Raw genomic sequence first — 26635 nt, forward strand, 5'->3', positions numbered from 1 at the left:
AAAAACAGATTCTTTTCCAACACGTTGCTGTGATTAAATACAAAATTAGCTGTTTCTCGTGGAGGGATTGTTCGTGGTCGACTTTCTTTCTATTAGCGGTGATGGAAACGAGACAACTGTCTTGTGAAGTGACAGTAGTTAAAAAACACAGAATCGTTGCTGTAGATAGAAATAGAGTCAACAAGAGATGGAACATACAGAGACAATGCAGTCTCGCATGAACTATAAAGTGCACATAAAGCAGCATCAGCAGCAGAGGAGGTTTTCCTCCTCTCTCTCGCTCTCTCTCGTGTCCCCTAAAGCCACCTCGGGTCTGAAACGTGACTGCAGTCCTATTTATAGCAACATGACTCTCTTCCTGGGAAGTTGCCAAAACACTTGATGGCTTATCAGTGTGTCTCACTCCTGTGAATTTGGCCTCGTCAGATTTTAACACCCTTTTAAAGCTTGTTTTAAAGTCACTCCGATGAATTCTGCTGATTCCTGCTTCGGGGAGGCGGAGCAGAAACAAACAGAGTCATGAAGCCGTCGCAGCATCTGAACATCTGCATCACGGATGCTTCAGGGTTTGTTTGTTATGATGCAGGAGAAAGAAAATGTTCACTGTCATCATCCGAGTGTGACGACCAAGAGCAAACCCAGCGATGTGGTTTTCCTCCCATTACACTGTCTGCTGGAGTTTTACTTTAAACCTCAGGAAGCAGAGGGAAATGTCTCCTCTGAAGCCATAAGTGTTTATGGCTTCAGAGTTTATGACCACAGCACCAGAAAAACTGGAACACCTGCAAGTCAGTAACACTGCATGCAAACCCGAGATTTGATCAAAAATAGAAACATGGAAAAGCATGTAAACAAGTAAATAGTTTTTAAGTCGATTGGCAACACGACATCAAATCAATCCAGAGAGCGTTTTCCAATATGAGTCTGTAAAAAAACTTTACAAGCAAATAATGTGACAACATGCTGTTTGTTTAACATCTTCACACTCTCAGGTGACAAACAATACAAACAATCATGATGCTGTGCTGGAAATCCCTGCACACGTTAAAAAACACTTCTGAAAACCATTACTGGTGTAAAAGTCCTTGCCGGTGTATCCTTCCAAAAGATATTTCAACTCTGTGGACGTTTTAGAAAATTATTGCCAGTGAACTACTCTAAAAACCGCTGCCTGAGAACACTTCAGAAAACCAATGTCTGTGAACAACACTTGAAAAATTCTGAAAAAACGTCTGAAAAATATCGACGACAACATACCTGAAAACAAAGTCTGTGAACTACCCCTCAACAAATCACTGTCTGGAAAACCAGAAAACCATTGTCTGCGAACACAGATGCCACCTTAAACTTCTCAGTGACTGATTGTGTATATTCACACTGTCTAAGGCAGAATTGTATGAAATCATCTTCACCTTACAGGATCTTCAGTCTTCACCCTGTCCACACCAGCCAAAATTTACTTTTTTCTCCCTCTCATTCTTCAAAAGTTCCCCGTCCACACAGGAAACATCTGCGACACCACGGAAACTACTCAAAATGATGTAGTACATAACCCAGGCCTGTAGGTGGCGCTGTAACGCTGCCACAGAAATACATTAAAAACGGAGAAGATGACACGAAGCATGCAAAAACTGTAAATCCGACAAATCAAAAAGCACCAGAAGCTTCTGCAGCTCTATCTGGAGCATGTCGTCCGCCATTGTTGTAAAGTGACATCTTTACAAGGTGGGGCGATGACATCATCAATTTCAGCAAATAAGCATCTTACCCATTCGCATGTCAAAGGTGTCAAATTTACCCACACGTTTAAAAAAAACAAAAACGTTTTCAAGCTTCTAAAACAACGCGCCGTGTGGATGATCGGCCAAAAGCGATGCGGTTAAATGAATCGACATTGTCGTGTGGACAGGGCCTTAGAGGCAAGAGTCAGCTGTAAGAGCAATCTGTCATGTGTGTGTGGTTTCATTACAAAAACAACCAACAGCACCACTAGTGGCCTGGCATGCTAACTGCATCATTTTCAGAACGTTGACATGTAGACGAGAAACTTTTCTAAAACAAAAACGCACAAATGATGCATTTTCAGTTGAAGTGTTGTGGAGGACAAAGAGGAGGTGCAGGTAGAACAGGAGGAGGAGATGGAGGAGGAAGATGGGGAGTGCTACAGCTGAAATGGTGGTCTCGTTCTCATTCTTTGTCTTCTCCTCTCTTGCTCTCCAATTAGCATTCATCTTAATTAGCATGCGCGCTGCGTCTGGACGGTTCTTGCTGCTCCTCCTGAACAATGCTCCCTGATTGGCAGGAAAAAAAACACAGCGTCTCTTTGTCCTTCTTCCTCTCGCTTTGACTCTGACAGTCTGCTTAACCACCTTCTCCTCTCTCTCTCTCTCTCTCTCTCTCTCTCTCTCTCTCTCTCTCTCTCTCTCTCTCTCTCTCTCTCTCTCTCTCTCTCTCTCTCTCTCTCTGCTTCTTCTGGCTTCCATCTTTGAATTCCTCCCCATCTTCATCCTCCATCCCTGCGGTCATTTAAAAATACAGACTCAGCCTCTTTCGACACCTCCGTCTCAGTCTTTCATCCCTCCATCCATCTGACAGCCTGTCAGGGCTCAGACTCGCCACTGAATCTATTTCCCTGCTTTTTCTGCATTCTTATCATTTCATCAAAATGTGCGGTATCTCTCTATCTGCTCGCTGCAGTCTGCACGTCTTTTTCAGGATATAATAACCCACCAGGACTCTTTCATACACCGAGTCTGTTTATCTGCACAAACCTGGAAGCCTGATTCTTTGATGTTAATAACTCCACCGAGGGAGCAGGGAGGGTGTTTTCACTTCGGTTTGTTTTCTAGTCAGCAGGATATCGCACAGAAATGAGTGAAGAGAAAGAAAACGTATGAGAGACATTTTAATGAAATCTGGTGAGAAGTTCAGTTGAGGGACAAAACCCAGGAATCATATTCCCGAAGGCCTTTAAGCAGCCTTCAAAAGGATGAAATAAAAACTCATCTGAGAGATTAAAGGTTGCCTGAATACGTACTCATACCATCACACACGATTTCTATGATTAAACCTGTTTAATTCAGTCTTGTAACTGAATATTAAACCAAACCAAACCACAAGACTTCAGTAGATTTCCCAGCTTACAAGTTTTTTTTAAACCAAATACTCTGTGTTGTCATGGTAGGAGACTTCAATGTTCATGTTGACGTAGAAAATGATAGTTTCAGTGCAGCTTTAAATCTACACTTGACTCTCTAGGTTTCTCTCAGGTAGTAGACGGGCCTACCCATAAACATCTACATACCCTAGACCTTATTCTAACTTATGGTTTGAATATAGAGCATCTGACCATCTCTCCTCACAATGATTTCCTGTCAGATCACTTCTTAATAACCTTTGACTTTGTTCTAAATAGTTATAACCCTCCGGCTAAAGCCGTGTTAACCAGGTCTCTCTCTGATAACATAGTAACTAAATTCAAGGAAAGAATTCCCTCTGCTATAGATTCAGTAGTGAATCTTCCTGACCCGTATACTGTTGCTAGCTCAGACATTGAATACCTAACAAACAGTCTGACAGATATGCTAAAAACAACGCTAGACGACATAGCTCCTCAAAAAATGGAAATTAAAAAACAGGAAAAGTCATCCCCATGTTTTAACTCATCAACCCGTGAGCTTAAACAACGCTCCCGTAGATTAGAAAGAACTTGGCGTTCAACAAAAACAGACAGATTATATAGCCTGGAAGGATAGCTTCAAAACTTATAAGAAAGCTCTGAGTAGAAGTAGAACTAATTACTACTCATCCTTAATAGAGGAAAACAAAAACAACCCTCGGTTTCTTTTCAGTACTGTAGCCAAACTGACCAAGAACCAAAATAGCGTCGAGCCCACCATTCCTATCAATATATGTAGTGAGGACTTCATGAAGTTCTTTCAAAATAAAATTACAACGCTTAGGGATAACATCCATCAAACCCTACCGTCCGTTAGCCCCATAACAGAGGAACTGGTTAAACCAAACAGTCATCTGGAATGCTTTCAGCAAATACAACTAGCCCAACTAAATTCCCTTATTTCTTCTGCTAAACCAACTACTAGCCTGTTGGACCCAATTCCTACTAGAATTCTGAAAGAGGCACTGCCACTAATCAATATTTCTATACTCGCAATTATTAACCAGTCTCTAACAATAGGCTATGTGCCACAATCCTTTAAACTAGCAGTTATTAAACCTCTCATTAAGAAGCCAAACTTAGACACAAGCCTTCTCTCAAACTACAGGCTGATCTCCAACCTTCCTTTCCTGTCAAAGGTTCTGGAGAAAGTAGTCGCTAAACAACTCAACGATTATCTGCAGGAGAATAATCTGTTAGAGGACTTTCAGTCCGGCTTCAGAATGAACCACAGTACAGAGACTGCACTGCTAAAAGTTACTAATGACCTTCTAACGGCCTCAGATAGAGCTCTTCTATCTGTTTTAGTTCTTCTGGACCTTAGTGCCGCATTTGATACTGTCGATCATAATATACTTTTAAGGAGATTAGAAGATGCCGTCGGCATTAAAAACTTAGCCTTAAACTGGTTTAAATCATATTTATCTGACAGGTTTCAATGTGTTCATGTAAATAACAAATCTTCAATGCATGAACGGGTCCTGTGTGGAGTACCACAAGGCTCCGTCCTCGGACCGATATTGTTTAATCTCTATATGTTACCACTCGGAAATATTATTAGGAAACACAACATTAACTTTCATTGTTATGCAGATGATACTCAGCTATATTCATCAATTAAAGCCAATCAGGCCGACCAACTTGTTAAACTAGAGTCCTGCCTCAGGGACGTTAAGTCCTGGATGTCTATCAACTTCTTAATGCTCAACACATCCAAGACTGAGGTTCTAATCGTAGGTCCTAAAAAGCTCAGGGATAACTTTTCAGATAGTCTGATTACCTTAGATAATATTACTTTAACTTCTAACAGTGATATTAGGAACCTGGGTGTTATTTTTGATCAGGATCTGTCCTTTATGTCCCATGTTAAACATGTCTCCAGGACAGCCTTCTTCCATCTAAGGAATATTGCAAGAATGAGAAACTTCTTGTCCTTCAAAGATGCAGAAAAAATTATTCATGCCTTTGTGACTTCAAGATTAGATTATTGTAACTCCCTAATGTCAGGATGTCCAAACTCCTCTGTTAGGATCTTCCAGCTAGTGCAGAACGCTGCTGCAGGTTTACTAACCAGAACTGGAAGAAGAGAGCACATCTCCCCAGTCTTAGCATCCTTACACTGGCTTCCAATTAAATCTAGAATAGAATTCAAGATCCTTCTGATCACATATAAAACTCTTCATCAGAAGGCTCCGTCCTATATCGAGAAACTTCTAGAAGAGTATCACCCTCCACGAGCCCTTGGCTCTGAGGATGCAGGACTGTTGGTAATCCCTAAAGTCCTTCAAAGTAAAACAGGAGGCAGGAGTTTCAGCCATATGGCTCCTTTACTCTGGAATCAACTACCAGCCTCGGTCCGAAGGGCCCACACCATTAGTTTATTTAAGAGTAGACTAAAAACCTTCCTCTTTGATAAAGCTTATCATTAGGAATCAGATAGGAGCACTAAGTTGAGCTGCTATAGGCCTAGACTGCTGAGGGGATTTCCTCTCTCCCGTTTAAGGGAGGAACTCTACATTTGGAGGTTCTGTTTCTTGTCTTTCTTTCTTTCTCTCTGTGTAACAACATTACTGGAGCCACCAGATACTGCCGCCGTCTGTTTTTCTCCCTGACAGGAGGAGAGCAGGATCCAGGGGATCAGACCCAAGACTCACAGAGTGGAGTTACGACGGTCCTACTCCCCAACCCCACCACAGCACCGTGACCCCACCGCAACGGCACGGCCCTTAAACTCCAGACTGAGATTGGTTCATCATCAGACCAACGCTCATCATAGACTTTTCTTAGTATTTGTACTTATCTCGCACACACACACACACACACACACACATGCATCAGACAACAATACGCTCTAAACCAGAGGTCTCCAACCCTGGTCCTCGAGGACCCCTGTCCTGCATGTTTTAGTTCCCCCTGCTTCAGCACACCTGAATCTCATGATGATGTCATCACCAAGGTTGTGAAAAGCCCAATAACGAGCCCCTCATTGTAACAGATGTGATGCAACTGGGAGGAGCTAAACCTGCAGGACAGGGGCCCTCCAGGACCGAGGCTGGAGATGTCTTTTCTAAACAATAACAATGTGAGAACACAAACATTCTAGTGGACAGACGACCAAGTTGGATTGCTATTACAGTGACTGTCAAAATAAAACTACCAAGTCCAGGAGAATATGTAGAGTTGTTTTTGTTGTTTTGTTGTTATTGTCCATCTTCTCGCACATTTGCAGAACAACTATTTAGCATTTCCAGAAAGTGTTGTTTTCTCCCGTCTACACAACGACGGAGCCCAAGCTTTTTTGAAAAGTTCCATCTTGGGAGCCGTTTAAGAATAGTTGCATTTTCATTGTCTGAGCGCTGCTGTTGTGTAAACGGACACAAACAATGTGGCAGAAGTTTTGTGTTTTAAATTGTAATCATTGCTGTGTAAACAGGATGCAAGGAAAGACAATAAAATACATGTAACAAGAACAAAATAGAGATTAAAAGTTGTTAAATTGGCTGTTTATAAAACCGTAACTGTTCATCACTTTCAACACAAGATCCTGTATAAAGGGCAAAACTGCATTGCTGCACTTTTTGCAGGTGTCAACAAAGAATAACACATGATTGATATTTAAATGAGGGTTTTAACTTCCTCAGAATCACTGGTATAGAAGTTGGATGGACATGGTGATAAACGTGTTTGAACACTTTGACTGTTTCTCTGTCATTTTGATCCAATAAGGTTTGAATCAGGAGCCTTCTGACTCTCCACAGTGCTTCTGTTTCCTGCTTTATTTTTGTCCAGGCTGGGTGGGTAAGTTACAGTTAATTAATACAAATGCCTCTCTGCCAACCTGGACAGTGAGCTTGAGCGCGGCGGCGGCGGCTGCAGAGCGATGGGACTGCTTGATTAGCAGCCTGCAGGAAGGTATTACACCTCTACCGAGAGGCTGCAGAGCCCACTGCTGTCCTTGTTAACGGCCTATCAAAGTGCAGTGGCGTGTAAATCATTGGCGTCTGATCCGGAGCCCACTGCTCCCTTGATATCATTGGGTATTGCTGGACACAATTCTGGTTCTATTTCTCCGTCAGGATTCATGCAGTGTGATGCCAAATCACATCTCCTGACTATCTCCAATGTGTGGAAAAGAAAATCACAGTTGATATTGTTTATTTTTCTTTTTTATAACAAAGAATTTGAAAAAAACAGGAATGAAAAAGTAGTTGAATAAATTGCTGTGTTTCAATCCCTCAGTGGATTCAGTCTTTTGAGTGGTATAAAACTGCTAAAGTAAGCTTGTGGCTGAATGAAGGCAGATTCTGGAAGTTAATAATCTCAGAGAGCTACACTGAACACAATCTGTGCTCCATCATTTTTATCAATAGTTTACAAACTTGGTCTTGTGGTGCGTCTCAGACTTAATCCTCTCTGATTACCAAAACATCCCAGTGAAGACAAACACTGGTGGGCAGGAAAACTCCCTCCAGGATTCTAGAGACACTGATCTTGTTGTTATTTGACATGAGGAAATCTATTTTTGAAAATCTGTGAGCAGACAAAGACTTGGACCCCACAAACAGCTCCCACACACAAGGGCCCCATTTTCATGTGAAAACAGAAAAGGTAAGTAGATTTGTGGGTGCTCAGAGCCACTGAAAGAAAGCACAACTTTTTGAAAAAAACACCCCCAAAAACTCAAGCTCCATCGCCGTTTAAATGGTGGAAACACTGCAACTGCACATGCATGCCACGGCCATAGCAAATAGTTGTTCCGCACATGCTCAGTGGATGGACAATAAGAACAATGTTTTCTCCCGCATGTTGTGACTTCCAGTCCACATTCTCTTGGACTTGGTAGTCTTATTTTGACTGTCACCGGAATAACAATCCAACTTGTCCGTGTTCTCCCGTTGTTAATGATTATAGCGTATTGTTCTCTGCTGCATGTACAGGTACAGCTCGAAAAATCAGAATCTCATGAAAATGTTCAAAATCTTTCAGAAAGTCAAACCCAGATATGACATAGACTCATGACACATAGAGTGAAATCGTTCAAGCCTTTATTTCTTGAAATGTTGATGATTACAGCTTACAGATCATGAAAACCCAAAGTTCTGTGTCTCAGAAAATGAGAATATTGTCGAAAAGTTCAGTTTTGGAAAGTCCTGGTGTCTCACCCTCATCAGCTAATGAAGTCAAAACCCCTGCAAAGGTTTCCTGAGCCTTTAAATGGTCCCAGAAGACAGTCATTGACACAGTCCACGAGGAGGCTCAGCCATTAAAGGTCTTTGCTAAAGACGCTGGTTGTTCACAGAGTGCTGGATCCAAGCATGTTCAGAGAAGGTGGAGTGGAAGAAGAAAGTGTGGGAGGAAAAGGTGGAGCAGCAAAAGGGATGACCGCAGTCTGTCCAGCACAATGCAGGACAAGGACGGACTGAGGCTGGAGTCAGTGCATCAAGAGCCACGAGGCCCTGACCAATCCTAGACATGGGATCCTAATGTGGCTTCCTGGGGTCAAGACACTCCTGAACAAGAGACCAGGTCAGAAGCGTCTCACCTGGGCTGTGGAGGAAAAGAACTGGACTGTTGCTCAGTGGTCCAAAGTCCTTGTTTCACATGAAAGAACATTTTGCATCTCATTTGAAACTCCAGGTCCCAGAGTGTGGAGGAAGAGTGGAGAGGCTCAGAATCCACCTTGCTTGAAGTCCAGTGTGAAGTTTCCTCAGTCTGTGATGATTTGAGCTGCCATGTCCTCTGCTGCTGTCCCTCCACTGGGTTTTCTGAAGTCCACAGTCAGCGCAGCATCCAGCAGGAAACTTTAGAGCACTTCATGCTTCCTTCTGCTGACGAGCTTTATGAGATGCTGAGTTCATTTCCCAGCAGGACTTGGCACCTGCCCACACTGCCAAAGGTACCAGAAGCTGCTTCAATGACCCTGGTGTTACTGTTCTGGATTGGCCAGCAGACTGGCCTGAGTTGAACCCCAGAGACAATCTCTGGCTCTTGTCAAGAGGACGGTGAGAGACACCAGACCAACAATGCAGATGACCTGAAGGCTGCTATCAAAGCTACCTGGGCTTCATTCCACCTGAGCAGTGCCACAGGTTGATGGCCTCCAGGCTAAGACGCCTTACATTTCTGTTTAAAATAGCCTTTTTTTCTTGATCTTATGTAATATTCAAATTTTCTGAGACACTGAACTTTGGGTTTTCACTCTCTGTAAGCCATAATCATCAACATTTCATCAACAAGAAATAAAGGCTTTAAATATTTCACTCTGTGTGTCATGAGCCTATATCATAACTGGGTTTGACTTTCTGAAATATTCAACATTTTCATGATATTCAAATTTTTTGAGATGTACCTGTATTTGTGTTTGTATTTTCCTTACAAAAACAACCAACAGCATCAACTAGTGGCCTGCCATTCTAACTACATTGTTTTCAGAACACTGCTGTGTAAATGCGAACATTTTCTGAAATGAAAAAAAAAAAACAATGTGTAAACGAGGCCGAAGCAAGGAAACGTTTGAGTGATTCTGGAAAATTAATGTAGATTTACAATAAGCAATTTGGAGGATGGGAAAAAACTGAAGTGAGTTACTTTACAGCCCTTCGAGAGAAGTTGTGAGAAATGGCTGAAGTCATAATGTTCCTGTAATGTTTGGGATAGAGCTTTACTTTAGTTTAGCTGCATGAGGGCCTTCATTTAGGTATTTTATTGGTATTTCAACCAACTAACTACATGATTTTCAGAAAGTTGCCACGTAAACATGAAACTTTTCTGAAAGGAAAACTCAAAAACGATGCATTTTCATTTGACACGTTGTCGTGTAAACGGTGCCTAAATTGGACTTTTTAAAATGTTTTGTTTGAGAACATTTCCAGAACCTTCCTCACCTTCCTCCGTCTCGTGCCAAACGATTCCCTCCAGGTTGACGCTGGTTCCGGGCTGGCAGGGGCCCAAGCAGGCCGGGTCACCCTCCATTGGCCCCGGCGTGAAGCCGTCCTGGGTGTTGGTGCCGATGGACCTGGTCCTGACTGCCAGCTGCTTGGGGCTGGAGGTGGGCAGGGCCGGCGGGGAGAAGGAAGGGGCTGTGGGCAGCGAGGACCCGGGGGCCCCGGGGTAGCCCGGCACCGGCAGAGCCGGGACGGTGAACATGGGCTCCATCTGCACAGGAAGAGAAAAAGATTCATCCAAGATCAGATCAGATAAATTCCACTTTTTCAAACTGTCGCTCAGATTTATGACTGTAAATGTATTATTTTTCATTACTGAAGTGAATTTATCTTTGAATGATGGACAACGCTGCATAATGGAGGCAGGAGTGGCAGCGTTTTAGAAGAGGAGACATTTTGTTAGAATCTCAGACCATTCATTATCAGCAGTCTGCTGTTGCTATCTTCCTAATATTGAATGGCAGCTAATCATCTCTCAAATGTATCCAGACAGTTCCATTCCTTTTTTCCCCCACTCCGTTGCTACAATTAATCTCCATGTCTCCGTCCTGACTTCACCCTCGCCACTCAATCCCTCATGGATGTTTGCACAAAGGGAGCTGCTCTTTGAAATTAGCTCCCACTTCGGCAAAGAGAAACTTCACACAAATCTGGAAAAAGTACCGAAAAGCAATGCTGGGGCTCATCCCGGGTGAGGAAGAAAACAAAAACAACAACTTAAGGAAAAGGATGTGCTGCTCCAAAATCATGTTCAGCAATATGCAGATTCATCCCTCACAATGTTTCCATTACACAATTGATGATTCAAACACATTTGATTGATAAAGTACAGAATTTGCAAATGCAGGATTGGAATCTGCTGAAAACCGCTTCATTTATTTCACTACTGAGATGACTGGTGTTGCTCCTGAATTATTGTTGTTGGGTAAAAATCTCTGATTAAATGATGGTTGACATTGTGCAGTCGAACTTGATGTTGTACAAACAGTAAGTCGTTGATCTCTGTGTTGCACAGTCTGTCAGGTAACAGACTAACACACAACACACCACACAACGATTTCAAGCGAAAATGTAAAACTGTTGTTTTGATTTGGGTTTCCGGCTACAAGAAAAGGTTGCTCGGAGCCACTGAAAATGCAACTTTTTGGAAATGGCTCCCAAGGTGGAACTTTCAAAAACGCTTAGACTCTGTGTCCTTGTTGCTCCGTGTCCTTGTTGACGGCGCAAATGCTGCTACTGTGCATGCACACCACCACTGTGGAAAATAGTTGTTTTGCAAATGCACGAGTAGATGGACAATAAGAACAACGTTTCCTCCGGGGTGTCATGAATTCCAGTCCAGATTCTCCTGGACTTAGTAGTTTTATTTTGACAGTCCCCGTAATAACAATCCAACTTGGTCGTCTGTCCACTAGAATGTCCGTGTTCTCCCATTGTTATCGTTTAAAACGGATTGTTATAAGAATGAAAATAACTTTATTTATACAGCACTTTTCAGAACACATGTTGCACAAAGTGCTTTACAGTAAAACACAAACAACAAAGTCAGGCAATACAGAGGAGACAAGCAATCAAATAGACAGACCAGCAGTCATCAAAAAGATGGAAAATTATAGACAAAAAGTATTATTATTGGCGACAAAACACCACTGGCCTCGGTGGCTTAAAGAGAGAGCATATAAAAGATAAAAGGGGCAGAATGTTATTAAAAATGGAGCTTTCAATAAAAAAGTGATTCTATAAAAGTGGGTTTTTAAAAGAGATTTAAAAGAAGTCAATGATTCTGGAAGTCTTACCTCCTCGATCAGGTCATTCCACAGTCGGGGTTCCCTGGTGGAGAAGCACCGTCACCCTTAGATTTAAGTTTTGACTTTGGGATGATCAGAAGGGATCCACCCGAGGATCTAAGGCTGCGAGCAGACTTGTATTGAGTCAGCAGGTCAGTAATATCACTGGGCGCCGGACCATGAAGAGCTTTAAAAGTAATCAGCAAAATCTTAAAATCAATTCTAAAACAGACAGGGAGCCAGTGGAGGGAAGCCAGGACAGGTGTGATGTGTTGTCGCCTGTTATAACCAGTAAGAAGCCTCGCTGCTGCATCTTGGATAAGTTGGAGGCGATGGAGGAGCTTTGAGGGGAGACCAGATAGAAGGGAGTTGCAGTAGTCGACACCGGTGAAGATGAGAGAATAAATACATTTTTCCAAGTCAAAGCGAGAGATCAGTTGGATTTGGAGGAAACAGGACTGAATAACCATTTTGATGTTCAGGACAAAACTGAAGTCAGGATCAAATAAAACCCCAAGATTTCTGGCAAGTGGCTTCACATTGGAGGATAATGGACCAAGGTTGTTGGCAAACAGACTATTGTGTGGGTTTGGGGGGTTGAAGAGAATTATAATTTGACTGATTTAATTGGAGAAGGTTTTGAGCCATCCAACGGTTAATGTCATTAAGACAGTTAAAAACAGCAGCTCGGCCTCCCACATCAGCAGATCTCAGAGGAAGGTATATCTGTGTGTCATCTGCATAAAAATTATACGACACTTTATGTTGTTTGGGAGTAAATAAATGGGAAACAAAATTGGACCTAAAATGGAGCCTTGCGGTACACCACAGGTAATGGGAGCTGAAGAAGAAGAATGGTTACCTATGGTGACAGAGAAAGTTCTATCTGAAAGATAAGAGTAAAACCAATCAAGTGCAGTGTCCCTGATACCAACCCATGTCTTGAGGCATTCCATTAAAATTGTGTGCTCTACAGTGTCAAAGGCTGCACTCAAATCTAAAAGAATTAAAATAGCACTCTCACCTCTGTCGGCGGCCAGGAGGAGGTCATTTGTGACCTTGAGGAGTGCAGTTCCTGTGCTATGTAGAGCTCTATATGTAGAGCTCTAAATGTAGAGCTCGAAAACCAGACTGGTAATTCTCAAAGATGTTATGTCGGTACATAAAAGCTAAAAGATGATTTGAAAGTACTGTTTCTAAAACTTTATATAAAAATAAAAGTTTAGAATTTGGTCTGAAGTTGTTCCTATTAGAAGATTGGGTGTCTTTAAAAGTGGTTTGGCCACGGCATGTTTAAAAGCAGAGGGAAAGTGACCAGTGCAGAGTGAGCTATGATGATTAGTAAAATACTGGACCCAACCGAGTTAGAAACATCTTTGAGAAATTTGGTGGGAATCGCACCAAGACCGCACGTGGTTGATTTCATTTTCATTATCAGGTCACAGAGATAAGACAGTGAAATTGGATTAAAATTAATAAAATGGTTAAGAACATGGTTAAGAAGGATAGAGTGTAAAACAAGGTCAGGGGGTGTAATTGATTCTCTAATGTCATTTATTTTATTCGTGAACATTTTTTAAAAGTCTTCACACAATTCCTGAGAAGGATCAGTAAAAACACGGGGGGGGGGGGGGGGGGGTGATAAGAGAGTTAATAGTTGTAAAAAGAAATCTGGGGATAGAGTGATTGGTTAAAATTAACTGTGAGAAAAAGGCAGCTCTTGCTTTTTTAACTGTCTGTTGATAAGTAGTTAAAGCATCTTTCAAGATGTGATAAAACACAAATAAGCCAGATTTCTTCGATTTACTTTCCTTTTTTCTACAGTCTGGCTTCAGTTGTCATGTGGAGTCATTAAGCCAGGGCAGTGGGCTACTAGTGGTGACTCTGGATTTAAATGGTGTCAGAAGGTCTAAGGTGGAATAGCAGTTATGATTAAAAATGGAGACCAGCTCATCTCTGTTAAGATTAAGATTAAAAGTAGTTAAGGAGGCAGCAGTAAAGAGCTCAGCAAATGTGTCAGCAGACATGAGGTTAAAAACACGGCGATGGACTGGTGTGCTGTGACAGACAGGTAAAAGAAATACAACCACACTAAATAAAACAAATTTATGATGAGACACACAGAAATCCTTGCTGTCAACGACGTCGGAGCTCAGACTGCTGTGTAAAACCAGGTCAAGGGTGTGGCCTCGAGAACGAGTTGGCCCAAGGTAAAGAATAAGAGATTTTAAAGAGTCTTTTGGTTCCATAAAATCAAAAGCCAAAGATTGAGAAGGTTCAGCAGACATAAAAGTTAAACTCACCAAGAATAAGGACTTTGTCATATTTGGACTTAAAAAAGGATAAAAACTCAGAGAATTCCTGGATAAAAACACTGTTAGGCTTGCTGGTCTATAGATGATTAAAATCAGAGAAGGGACTTTTGTTTAAATCGTAAAACCAGGGTATTCAAAGGATGTAAAACTGTTATGTGAGATGGGAGTACATTTAAAATCTTTTTTGGAGAGAACAGCCGCCATTGCTAATGACGGGTCAGAGCAGTAGGGGGCGCTGGACAAAGCAGCAGTGACATGGAGAGGAGACTCATTCAGCAAAGAAGGACAGTCGGGGGCGTGTCTGTGGGAGGGAAACAGTCAGTCACGTGAGGACTGAACAGCATGTTGCAGGTTGAACGCTAGCACATGGCTCCCTAGCCTGCTGGGGTGAAGTCCATCAGGAAGAAAGAAGGAGGGGCGGTTCCAAAACAAATTAAAATTGTCAAAAAAAACCTACATTGTGGGATTTACAGGCAGACCGAAGGAAAGTGTTCAGACTTCCAAAATTGTGCTGAAACATGCCACGCCTTGGCCGAGTGGGGGGATGGGACCAGAAATAAATACTGATTTTCCACAGTCACTTAAGAAGTTTTAAAACTCGTTAAAGTCCATCTTGGTCATCTCCGGCTGCGAACGGGCCGTATCGTTACAACCCAAGTCAACTATAACGCTAAAGAAGGAGGGTGGGAGTGACTGTAATGTCTCCGGGAGGATATCAGGGACCATGGCTCCTGGAAAGCAGCGAGTGAGAGCACTGAAGAATCAGACGTTTCTTATGATGGAATCTCCTATTATTAATGCTGTTGGAGAGAAGAGAGGATGAGGAGACGAGGATGGATGAGGAGATGACCGGGCAGGTTGGTGTTGGGATGGGACAGTGGCGGCGTTGGGGGAGGGGCGGAAGAGGCTGCCAGAGCGTCTCCTCACGTCGAGCTTAAGTTTTCTGACGGGGAGAGGGCCGATGATGTAGTTTTCCAGGGGGGTCGGAAGCTGCTCCAGCGCTGTTATCCACCGGCAACAAAGATGTTACGACAGCCGCGACCGGAGCTGTAGTCGGAGGGAGGTCGGTGTGAGGAGCTGCCGGGGCGGGGGCAGCGGGAGCATCAGCCGGGTGGCCCGTGATGTCATCATCAGCCAGAGGAGGGTAGAGGTTGGATATGCTCACACCATAAGGTGAGGCCGCTTCACCTGAGCGTCTCCTAAGGCTGCGGGTCACCACCTCCGACCATGACCGGTGATGGCTGGGGGTCGAACAGGAGGAAGACCGTAGGCAGGCGGTGGGGTCCCACAAAACTGTATCCTGGATGGAGGCGTTGAGAGAGGCAATGTGTTTGGACTGCCCTGCAGCAACCTCCATGAAGTTCGACAACATGGAGTCCTTCTTCTCCAGTTCATGGGAGACCATCATGTGTCCTCCTTAAGGTTAGTGATGGTTTTATTTGCCATTTGAAGTAAGACAGAGTTGTCAGTGTTAAAAGTTACTTCAAACACGTTTGGCTCACCAGCTGGTGTAAAGTTGTTGTCTGATGCATGTGTGTGTGGTTTAGAAAAACAACCAACAGTCAACTCGTGGCCTGGCATGCTATGTGCATTGGTTCAGTTTTTCTGCCGTTGCCGTGGGAATGGACATCATTTTCAGAATGTTGCCATGTAAATGCAAAATGTTTTTGAAACGAAAACGTAAACACAGTGTGGTTTCACTTGTAAACGAGGTCTTATATGAAGCTGAGCAGTGTTTTTCAGAGAAACTGTGTTAAGAAGAACTAGGCAGAGAAATAAGCTGAGGACATAATACCTCCAGCACAATCAGTACAATCAGTACAATAAGAGGGCGCTGAGTACAGTCTCAGGTGTGAAAACACCAACTTAGAATGAATAATGGAGAAAGACTTCCAGACAAAATGGAATGTAGAGTTTTAATGGCAGGTCGAATCTCTCTGAAAGGTTTCCAACCATGGCAGGTTTATTATTCCTCACAGACTGTTTCCAGTTAGTCACAATGTAATCACCAGCAAATCAAGTTCTCACAAAAACAAGGTTTCCAAATGTGTGTGATGTTAACTGCCATCATCGCCATGGCTACTTGTAATAAAATCCACATCACTTGTGCCTTGAAGAGCTCCACTCTTATCTCCACCACTTAACAGCTCTGCCAAGAGAGTAGCAGCATTCAGCAATGAAGGATTTCCCCCCCTGATATTATGACTCAATAAAGATTATGGGCCTGACAGACCTGAGTGATTTAACGACTCAAAGGAACTATTTGGTCGTGCCTGCGTGGAAGTGCCGTGGAAAGCGACTGAGATTTATCAAACAGGACTCGGCTGTGACATTCAGCTTCACAGATAAAGGGGAAGTTGTTTTATTAAAAGAATCAATCAGTTTCTCACAGGTCGCTCAAATCTGACAAAACTCAATTGCTACGACACTTACAGGAGCTTGAACTTACGCCAAGGTTATAGTTTCAGCACTGAGAGATAGGACTGGCTTGCAGATTTGAAACCAGGAGGAAATCTTTCAGCTGTATCAGTGAATTTTTCTCAAAGTATCCTTAACGATTTGTAGAAACAGAAGAATAAGAAAGCATCCGATCTGCTATAACAGGGCATTGTCATTAGTATACAGGTACAGCTCAAAAAATCTGAATCTCATGAAAATGTTCAAAATCTTTCAGAAAGTCAAACCCAGATATGACATAGACTCATGACACATAGAGTGAAATAGTTCAAGCCTTTATTTCTTGAAATGTTGATGATTACAGCTTACAGATCATGAAAACCCAAAGTTCTGTGTCTCAGAAAATGAGAATATTGTCGAAAAGTTCAGTTTTGGAAAGTCCTGGTGTCTCACCCTCATCAGCTAATGAAGTCAAAACCCCTGCAAAGGTTTCCTGAGCCTTTAAATGGTCCCAGAAGACAGTCATTGACACCGTCCACAAGGAGGCTCAGCCATTAAAGGTCTTTGCTAAAGACGCTGGTTGTTCACAGAGTGCTGGATCCAAGCATGTTCAGAGAAGGTGGAGTGGAAGAAGAAAGTGTGGGAGGAAAAGGTGCAGCAGCAAAAGGGATGACCGCAGTCTGTCCAGCACAATGCTGGACAAGGACGGACTGAGGCTGGAGTCAGTGCATCAAGAGCCACGAGGCCCTGACCAATCCTAGACATGGGATCCTAATGTGGCTTCCTGGGGTCAAGACACTCCTGAACAAGAGACCAGGTCAGAAGCGTCTCACCTGGGCTGTGGAGGAAAAGAACTGGACTGTTGCTCAGTGGTCCAAAGTCCTTGTTTCACATGAAAGAACATTTTGCATCTCATTTGGAAGTCCAGGTCCCAGAGTGTGGAGGAAGAGTGAACTCCAGGTCCCAGAGTGTGGAGGAAGAGTGAACTCCAGGTCCCAAAGGGTGGAGGAAGAGTGGAGAGGCTCAGAATCTACCTTGATTGAAGTCCAGAGTGAAGTTTCCTCAGTCTGTGATGATTTGTGCTGCCATGTCCTCTGCTGCTGTCCCTCCACTCCACTTTTCTGGAGTCCACAGTCAACGCAGTGTCTAATTTTCTGAGACACTGAACTTTGGATTTTCATCTTGAGTGGGCCGGACTGGTAAAATAGTGTCATAAAAACCTTAAAGTTGAAACATTAAAGTGTTTCTTTGGTGTGGTGCTGAGTATACGTTGTGAAGATGTCTATATTTTTCAAAATCTGAAACAATTACTGCATAACATAAGGACAGTCTCAACATGAAGCCAATTTTAATGAAACCTTCTGGTGTAAAATGCAATGGAAAAAACCTGCGTATGTTTGGCCTTCACTGATCTTTCTTTGTGATTGGGAGAAAACTCAGCCGCACATCAGGTCTGGATGTATTTTTTTCCAAGTTCTCTGCGGTTTCAGGTTATTTTGAGCAGCTTTCTTCCTGAGCTGATAAAACGTTCACAAACAATATAAATGTATTAGGCAAAATACCAATTAAACAACAGACATCCTTTGTGCTTTACAAAAAGCCTTTGTTTTTTTAACTCCCACACAGCTGCTGGCAAAGCCCACTAAGGATGACTTCAACCAAATCACAAAACAAATTACGACTGGTCATCCACGATGAGTTCTGCTCCGCACTTTTCCCTGAATCAGAGCGCCGTAATCAGTTAAGACGCAGAGTCACTGTCACGCACAAGCAGAAGAACCAGGAAAACATAAGACGACTCCTTTCTGACTGCAACACCTCAGCCACTGCCTCAAGTTTAAATCTTATTAACAAACAGAAAGCAACCCGAAAGCAGAAGATTTAAAACAATATGACTGAAGTGAAAAGAATCACGCTGTGTCACCCCAGTGCTGAGCTGCAACCGCTTTTTTTAAAAGGATGAGTGCATGTACGAGTATTAACCTTTAGCGACTTGCCAATACCGAGCACTGATAGGAGTACTAATCAAATACCATAAAGCCTAATTTCTACTATTCCATATGCAAACAGAGGCTATACTGTGAACAAACTCCACAAAGACTCTGCGTCCTTCAAAGGGACATTTCAAGGTGAGAAATGTTCCATTTATAGAAAAGACATTTTGAATAGTGGATCCACTAAAATCGGAGTGTCCCGAGGGCTGCCTTTCACTTCAGCTGAGAAATGTTGAGTTTCCAAAGTGTCCACTTGGTGAAATAACCAGGGTTCCAATAAAGAATTTTCACAATCTTCGACCGCTAAATCGGACCTTTTTCCGGGCTACTGCGGAGGCTAGCTGTTCTGTGGCTCCAGCCAGGATAGCGCTGGTAAACGCCAGATCGCTGGTGAACAAGACCTTCGTTCTAAAGGATTTTATTGTGTCTCACGGACTGGATTTCTTCTGCGTAACGGAGACGTGGATCGGTGTTGGTGAGACTAATGCCTTCGCTGAACTTCTGCCTGTTGACTTTACCTACCTGTCTACGCCGAGATCAACGGGGCGTGGAGGTGGAGTAGCGACTGTCTTTAAGACTTGCTTTAAATGTACACAGTTCGCTTCGAAAGTTTCTACATCTAGCTTTGAGATAAACGCATTCGTTTTGTCCTCTGATTTTCCCGTGTTGTGCGCCGTTGTGTACAGGCCACCCAAATACAACAAAGACTTCATAAGTGATTTTTCCAATTTCTTAGCTGAAATAATGCCCAAATTCGATCGCATACTGATTGTGGGTGACTTTAATATTCATGTATGCTGCACTGAGAAACCTATGGTGAAAGACTTCTTGGATCTTATTGAAAGTTTTAACTTTGTGCAGTCTGTTTCTGGACCCACACAAGATCATGGTCACACATTGGACCTTGTTTTAACATACGGTCTTTCAGTGTGTAATTTGGAGGTGTGTGATGCAGTGTTTTCAGACCACCTGCCCATTATTTTTGATGTGCCTCTTTTGTGCGACGTCAACCTGCGCGCTCCTGTGCGCCTCTGTCGTGTAATTAACTCTTCCACTGCTGCTCAGTTCTCCACGGCTTTTCACCAGTCACTGTTGGCAAACGATCGTTCTTTTCTCGATTATGATATTGATGAGTTTTCCATACTTTTTGACTCAACTTGCCTATCAATTGTTGACACTGTGGCTCCGCTTAAACCAAGGCGTGCCAAACCTAAATCTGAGCCGTGGCTCAATGAGTCGACTCGTGCTGCTCGAAGTGAGTGTAGGAGAGCTGAGCGAAGATGGAAAAGGGATAAGTTGCAGGTTTCCATTCAACTGTTAAAAGACAGCTTACATACCTATCAGAAAAGTGTCAAATCTGCCAAGGCTATGTACTTTGCTGATATGGTTACGTCGAACAGAAACAACCCTCGGGTTCTTTTTAATATGGTGAATGCTGCTCTTAATGTTCCTCAATCCAATGGCCTAGAGGCAACACCTGAAGTGTGTGAAAACTTCTTGAACTTTTTTATAAATAAGGTTGTGAGCACTAGGGCTCTTATCAGCCCTCCCTCTGTAGGCATGTCTAACCATGTTTCTTGCTCAGCTTTATTCTGTCAGTTTGAGCCTGTCACACTCGCTAACTTGGAAAAGGTGGTCAGTCAAATGAAGCCCGCTGGTTCACCGTTTGATCCTATTTCCCCACGCCTGTTCAAAGATGTGTTTTCCACAATAGCACCCTTTGCTTTGCATTGTGTTAATGGTTGCTTGGCGAATGGGGCAGTGCCTGCAAGTTTCAAACACGCTGTTGTTCAGCCATTAACTAAAAAGCCGGGCCTAAATTCTAACGACCCTTCTAATTTCCGCCCCATTTCCAAGCTCCCATTTTTTTCCAAAATTTTGGAGAAAATTGTTTTCATTCAGATGAAGTCATTCTTGGATGAACATGAGATCCCAGAGGTTTTTCAGTCTGGTTTTAAGAACCTCCACAGTACTGAGTCCGCTTTATTAAGGGTTTTTAATGACATTTTAATGTTGAATGATTCTGGCCATACTGTGGCTCTGGTGCTGTTGGACCTAACTGCTGCGTTCGATACAGTCGACCATGAAATCCTCCTGTATCGCCTTGAAAATCTGGTTGGCATTCGGGGATGTGCCTTAAAATGGTTCAGATCCTATTTAACAGGGAGGAGTTTCTGTGTTAAAGTTGGGGATTGTGTTTCCTCCACAGCCCCCCTGTCGTATGGAGTACCGCAAGGGTCCATCCTTGGTCCTCTCCTGTTTTCACTGTACCTGCTCCCGCTAGGATCTGTTCTCCGTAGATTTGGGGTGTCATTTCACTTGTATGCTGATGACAGCCAAATCTATGTGCCCCTGAAGCGTGAGAATGCTTTCAGTGCCACTCAACTTTTGGAGTGTATTGAAGCAATCAAATCCTGGATGTCTGCTAACTTTTTACATTTTAATGACAGAAAGACTGAAGTCCTCCTAGTGGGGCCGAGCACTTCTGGTACTGCCGCCCCAGTGAACCTAGGATCGCTGACACAGTTTGTCAAACCAACTGTTTCTAATCTGGGGGTAAAGATGGATCAACATTTTAAATTTGACAAACAGATCAGTGCTGTGGTGAAGGCGAGTTTTTTCCACCTGAGGCAACTCGCAAAGATAAAATCCTCACTTTCAAAACATCATTTTGAAATACTGATTCATGCTTTTGTCACAACCCGGCTGGACTATTGCAACGCCCTGTACACCGGCATCAGCCAGTCCTTACTGACCCGCCTGCAGCTGGTTCAGAACGCTGCAGCGCGCCTCTTGACTGGCTCACAAAAATATGATCATATTTCACCCGTCCTCTCTTCTCTGCACTGGCTCCCAGTGCAATTTAGAATTGATTTTAAAATTCTGTTATTTGTTTTTAAATGTCTTAATGACCTTGCCCCTCGTTACCTGTCCGACCTGCTCGTGTCGTACTCCCCAACACGTTCACTCAGGTCAGCTGATCAAGCGTTGCTTTCGGTCCCCCAGACGCATCGCAAACTCAGAGGAGACCGAGCGTTTTCTGTGGTTGGTCCCAAACTGTGGAATGAGCTTCCTCTGTTCATTAGACAGGCTGACTCCCTTCATGTTTTTAAATCACATCTTAAAACACGCATGTTCTCTTTGGCTTTTAACCAGTGTTGAAGTTGACTTTTACTGCTATAAGTGTATTCTGTGCTGCCACTGTATTGTTGTATTTATAATTGTATTTTTATATTGTTGTACAGCACTTTGGTCAACTGAGTTGTTTTTAATAGTGCTTTATAAATACATTGGATTGGATTGGATTGAAAGAAAAGACTCTGAGGAAAACCGAGAGTTTCACTTATTTACTCCCACTGACCTTACTGATACCTTCAGCTTTGACAGAAACATTCAACACAAAGTCAACTTGGGTGCCCTTACTGGTGAAAACAGTTAAAAAACTGATCAAATGACTGAAGGAGTAAAAATGACTAAAGCAGCTAAGAGAGCGAAACATTTTAAACCTACTTTGACTCAGGATCCGTTTTCAAGGCAATGATTTCATGTGAAAACGCAAAACTTTTGTAGCAGTTTTGTTGTGCTACTGTGAATGCTCACCCTGGCCATAGAAACTCATTGTTCTGCACATTCTCAGTCGCTGGACAATAAGAACAACGTTTCCTCCAGAGTGTCATGACTTTCACTCCATATTCTCCTGGACTTGGTACTTTTATTTTGACAGTCACCATAATAACAACCCAACTTGGTTGTCCGCCCACTAGAATGTCTGTGTTCTCCCATTGTTAATGTTTATACTATATGATTTAAAAAGGCCACAATCAACAACCTGATCAGGTCTGTGTGAAGGAGATGTGCTGCACTGCATGAGGGGGAATGGTGGCCACACCCGATACTGACTGGCTTTATGATCCCCCTGGACACCCCAATACAATAAAACTACACATTTTAGAGTGTCTTTACTTTTATTGTGTCCAGCGTGAGACAGTCCTGTGCAATAATCCTGCTGTCTAATCAGCATCTTGATGTGCCACGTGATTATCTCAGCAAAGGAGAAGTGCTCACTAACACAGATTTAAACAAATTAGTGAACAATATTTGAGACAAATAGGCTTTTGTGTACGTAGAAACAGCCTTAGGTCTTTGAGTTCAGCTCATGAAGGATGTGAATATAAACAAAAGTGGTGCGTATATATTTTTGTTCAGGGGATTTTACGCTTCGCTTACACGGCAACATTTCAAGTGAAAACGCATTTTTTTCGCGTCAGAAAACATTCATATTTACATGTCAACGTCAGAAACACTGAAAATGTAGTTATCAGCCAGGCCACGAGGTGGCGCTGTTTGTTGTTTTTGCATGAAACGGTGACTATCAGCTATAAAACTACCAAGTCTCAGGAGAATATAGACTGTGAGTCACGACACTCTGGAGGAAACACTGATCATATTGTCCACCTACTGAGCACGTGCAGAAGAACTATTTACAACAGCCGTGGTGCTCAGTTCCAGTGTTTCCACCGTTCACAAGGAGACGGGCCCTCAGTGTTTTCAGAAAGTGTCGGTTCCCCCCGTTTACATGACGTCAGAGTCAGAGCCAGAGCGTTTTCCAAAGGTTCAACCTTGAGAGCCGTTCTCAAAAAGTTGTTTCAGTGGCTCCAAGCGCTGTTGCTGTGTGAACGGTCACCAAAACGCAAGGAAAGGTTTGCGTTTTCACTTGGACCCTCAATGAAACAAAGACACTGCGACTTCACATGAAACTTACTCTGTGAGGGACTTAGTGAATCTAGAACAGCTTATCAGTCTAAACCTAACCTACCTTCCTCTCAGATGTCTCACCCTAACTGAGGAGTTTGATGGCCACTTTCAAAATGATATGATGTCAAACCAAACCACTGCTGGAACCAAGCAGTGGTCTAAAGGGTCATTTTAATGTGAAAACCTTTGGACGGGGAATGATTTGAACTGAAATCAGGAGCTGTGCCGGGACATTATCATGTAGTTTTGTTGCGAACTGAACAGTAATTCTGCAGATCTTAATTCTTCTTCCATCCTTCCCCATCGCTGATCTTAAATGGTTCATTTTGTTACTTAGGCTTTTCATCACTTTCTGTTCTCTGCCTTTCGCCTTTATTTCCTCCTCTATATGGCTTTCTTTCTTCATGCCTTCCTTTTATTTTCTTTTACCTTTTCTTCTGTCTTTGTTCAGATCTCACCCAAATACACAAATACAAGTGTGAATAACAGCCATCTTTTTTCTACTTTTCTCCTCTCTATTGCCTTCCTCATTTCCGCTCTTTTTACTGTCCATACACACACACACACACACACACACACACACACACACACACACACACACACACACACACACACACACACACACACACACACACACACACACACACACACACAGGATGACAAGCTCTAATGACATTTACACCAAGCAAGTGAAAAACAATGGACATTACTCACAGCTATAATGACTCCGGCAGCTGCTGCAAAATATCCAAGCTGATTCCTTTCCTGCTTTGCTGCACAATCAACCATTACCAATAATTATGTCAGTCCAAGTCTGCATGAATTAATCTCCCCCGAGTTGCAGCGTTTTCATTATGATCTAATTATAAAGCTCATGAACTGAATCGGCCGTCCGAGGCTTTCGGGTGACAGCTGACGTGAGCACAGAGGAGACTCATCAGGTTACTGTGAGGACATCTGAAAGTGAGAAGACATCAGAGCTGGCTGGCCAATCAGCCTAACTGCCAATAAATGTTACTTACAACTCAGTAAACAGCGTATGCCTAGGAGGCATTACCCCTTTGAAATGACGTTTCAGTACACAATCACTTCAGAAGCGACTGTGAGAAGCATCAACCTCTCGTCCTCTAAACTGCAGGAAATGTGACCGTCGGCATCTTATAACAAGGAGAAAAAGAAAGTTTTTACATGTAAGACTTCGAATTTCATTTCGATTGTCAGAGATGTTTTTCGCCATCATTCAACTTCAGTGCAATGTTTTGTAAAATCTGTTTGGATGGGTCCAGAGAAGGAAATACAGATTAACACAATTTTATTCAGAAAGGTGGACTGGTTTTTAAATGGGAGCAACTGAGGCGCCATTTCAAGTGACAACACATGGTTTTTGATGTAGTTAGCATGCCGGGCCATGAGTTGGCGCTGTTTGTTTTTGTAACAAAAGCACACACACATGCGTGCAGAGAGCAATACGTTCTAAACATTAACGACAGTCGGGACGCCTTTCCACCTGGCATTACTAGGCGTTTCGGGTGATTTGATCCTATGTGGTAAGCTCTGACGCAGACTGTCTACACTTGTCCGTACCGTACGTTGTCCATACTGAGCTCGTATCGGCTCCAGCGCCACACTGTGGTCAGTGTCCTGAATTATGTTTGTGGTTGTGGGGGTGTGTACGTGGGTGTGGCCGAGCACTGATGCAGCAGACAGAGTGGGAGGCGGCTCAGGGCAGCGCTGAGAGGAGAGCCGACACACCTGATGCACATCAATGTTTAATTGCGTCTCTCCTCCCTGACAGTAGCAGCTGGGAAGATTTTAAAAGGGGGAGAAGCTCCAGAAGGAGGCCGGAGCCTGGACAGGCAACATTCACATGCTGTGTTTAAAATAAAAGAACTCAAAAGCCGACACTGCCTCTGCATCTGTGTGAAGTAGACCCTGTACAAGAGAGACTTGTTACAGAGGTTTAATCCACTAAAACTCACCTGCTTAAGCTTTATGATGCTAATCCAAGACTGTAAATGGCCTGGCATGCTAATTACATCATTTTATGACGTTGCTGTGTAAACGTGAGAAGTTCCCGAAAGGAAAACTTGAAACGCTGTGTAAACGGGGCCTCGGATAAATTCCCATCGAGAAACATACCGCTGTAAAGCGAAAACTTTAAATGCGTGCATGAATCTCAGCCTGCAGGAAGTTTGATCATCAAGTTTGCTACAGACATGCAGAATCCGTGCAAAACAACACAATTAGGTCTGCATTTTATGTGTAAAAATAACTTTTAGGTTTCCCTCAACCTTCCTCAACTCACTTTGGAGTTTTCTGCTGACTGTTCATTCCTTTGTTCAAACATCACAGACTGCTGAAAATAGAAATGCAGTTAACAAATGGACAGTTGGGAGAGCAGTTGGTAGACATTATAGATCTCAATATATGTATCGTCAAATCTGTCATATTTCACATGACTGAGCCTCATATGAAATGACATTATGATGTTTAGAGGAATTGTCCTTGAAGGGAAATCTAAATGTCCAACCAGCAGCATTAAACACGTCTCCAGAACAATCTGTGATGTTACAGGTCTGATGCATTAAAAACCGCCTGGATCTTCTCAGGGTTTTAACAGATACAAGACGCTTTCTGCCGGAAACAGTCCCCTGAGTCTAGGAAAGGAAAGCTGCCATTAGATAAAAAGTGAAAGAAGGAGAAGACGAAGATGAAGAGGACAGTGTGTTTTTTTAGGTAATGACAGGCGAGGAGAGACGAGCTTATGATGGCGCGTTGTTTCCTGCAGCCGCGTGAATGCAGAGGAAAACCTGCCAGGCCTGCAGAGTAGAGCTGGAGCATGTGGGCGTACCATTATGCCGTGAAGCCTTTTCACTCCTCTGGCCCGATGCTTTGATAGCTAATATACTCTTGGTCCTGCCTCCACATGAGCTCCAGCAGCTCTGACACCTCTCTTTACGCTGCCATTTGCTGCCTGCTCATCCACTTGTTCTTCCTCTTATCTATTTAAGCTTCTGTCCAGTGCAGTTAAATGGAGAATCATTTCACTTTGTCCTGAAAATGTCAATATTCTCAGCCAATATTGGCATTTAGTAAGAATCCCCCAGTTTTGATTGATTTTCATGGGGATCGATGATCATCATAAAACCTGCCTAATGACTGGATCGACGTCGTTACATTTTGCCTGCATTTTAATCACCAACCGGGGAATTCCATGGATAAAAGTAGACTGTAACAACAATTTTGCATCCAGAACCATTTCTGC

The 26635-nt window shown here is 43.0% G+C and overlaps 1 protein-coding gene across 1 annotated transcript in view; it reads right to left on the reverse strand.

Annotated features, from left to right (window-relative positions):
- Positions 1 to 26635, reverse strand: part of znf608 (zinc finger protein 608) — a gene marked incomplete at both ends in the record, with an annotated part of 65083 nt that overhangs the window by 20272 nt on the left and 18176 nt on the right. The window contains 1 exon segment of the mRNA XM_080467463.1: positions 10063 to 10333. Coding sequence (XP_080323589.1) covers positions 10063 to 10333 — 271 coding nt within the window.

Source organism: Lipophrys pholis (assembly GCF_963383615.2).
Source record: "Lipophrys pholis genome assembly, chromosome: 7".
NCBI classification, from domain to species: Eukaryota; Metazoa; Chordata; class Actinopteri; order Blenniiformes; family Blenniidae; genus Lipophrys; species Lipophrys pholis.